The sequence below is a fragment of the Lottia gigantea genome (assembly GCF_000327385.1).
Source record: "Lottia gigantea unplaced genomic scaffold LOTGIsca_51, whole genome shotgun sequence".
NCBI lineage: Eukaryota > Metazoa > Mollusca > Gastropoda > Lottiidae > Lottia > Lottia gigantea.
Window position 1 is genome coordinate 1,087,215 of NW_008709752.1, and position 1,477 is coordinate 1,088,691.

Genomic DNA, 1,477 nt, shown 5'->3' on the forward strand with positions numbered 1-1,477 from the left:
TTAAAACAAGTTTATTTTTACTGGGTCCTGATTATAACAATAGTTTATTTTTACTGGGTCCTGATTAGAACAATAGTTAATTTTTACTGGGCCCTGATTAGAACAATAGTTTATTTTTACTGGGCCCTGATTAGAACAATAGTTTATTTTTACTGGGCCCTGATTAGAACAATAGTTTATTTTTACTGGGTTCTGATTAGAACAACAGTTTATTTTTACTGGGTCCTGATTAGAACAATAGTTTATTTTTACTGGGCCCTGATTAGAACAATAGTTAATTTTTACTGGGACCTGATTAGAACAATAGTTTATTTTTACTGGGACCTGATTAGGACAACAGTTTATTTTTACTGGGTCCTGATTAAAACAATAGTTTATTTTTACTGGGTTCTGATTAGAACAATAGTTTATTTTTACTGGGACCTGATTAGAACAATAGTTTATTTTTACTGGGCCCTGATTAGAACAATAGTTTATTTTTACTGGGACCTGATTAGGACAACAGTTTATTTTTACTGGGTCCTGATTAAAACAACAGTTTATTTTTACTGGGTCCTGATTAAAACAACAGTTTATTTTTACTGGGTCCTGATTAAAACAACAGTTTATTTTTACTGAGTCCTGATTAGAACAATAGTTTATTTTTACTGAGTCCTGATTAGAACAATAGTTTATTTTTACTGGGTCCTGATTAGAACAATAGTTTATTTTTACTGAGTCCTGATTAGAACAATAGTTTATTTTTACTGAGTCCTGATTAGAACAATAGTTTATTTTTACTGAGTCCTGATTAAAACAATAGTTTATTTTTACTGAGTCCTGATTAGAACAATAGTTTATTTTTACTGGGTCCTGATTAGAACAATAGTTTATTTTTACTGAGTCCTGATTAGAACAATAGTTTATTTTTACTGGGTCCTGATTAGAACAATAGTTTATTTTTACTGGGTCCTGATTAGAACAATAGTTTATTTTTACTGGGCCCTGATTAGAACAATAGTTTATTTTTACTGAGTCCTGATTAGAACAATAGTTTATTTTTACTGGGCCCTGATTAGAACAATAGTTTATTTTTACTGAGTCCTGATTAGAACAATAGTTTATTTTTACTGGGCCCTGATTAGAACAATAGTTTATTTCAATTTTTTGTCTGTACAGACTTGACAATTTCATTATTACATTATATTCTGTACTTGTACCTTATAGATTAAACTGATATAAAACAATAGTTATTGCCCTTGACGAACTATATTATCTTATTACAGGAAGATTATCATGAAGAAGATTATAGACATATTGTATCACAGAAAATAAACACAGAAGATGGCAAGGTATGTATAGTTAAACAGATATAGATTGTATTGATCATATCTAAGACAAATACTCAGTATCAGAATTTTTTTGTTTTGTTTTTAAATATGGAAACAGTTAGATTGACAGATAACAGATTATAATATAGATTAAAATAACTTTGTAT

General features: G+C 28.8%; 2 protein-coding genes across 2 annotated transcripts; both read right to left on the reverse strand.

The window, feature by feature from the left end:
- LOTGIDRAFT_125742 (hypothetical protein) lies at window positions 1-519 on the reverse strand (the record flags this gene model as incomplete). The annotated part of the gene is made up of 1 exon (XM_009062433.1): window positions 1-519. A coding segment is annotated over one exon (519 nt), but the record flags the coding sequence as incomplete, so codon positions are not given.
- LOTGIDRAFT_125687 (hypothetical protein) lies at window positions 508-1,173 on the reverse strand (the record flags this gene model as incomplete). Its single annotated transcript, XM_009062434.1, has 1 exon — window positions 508-1,173. A coding segment is annotated over one exon (666 nt), but the record flags the coding sequence as incomplete, so codon positions are not given.
- Between the last annotated feature and the right edge of the window lie 304 nt (window positions 1,174-1,477).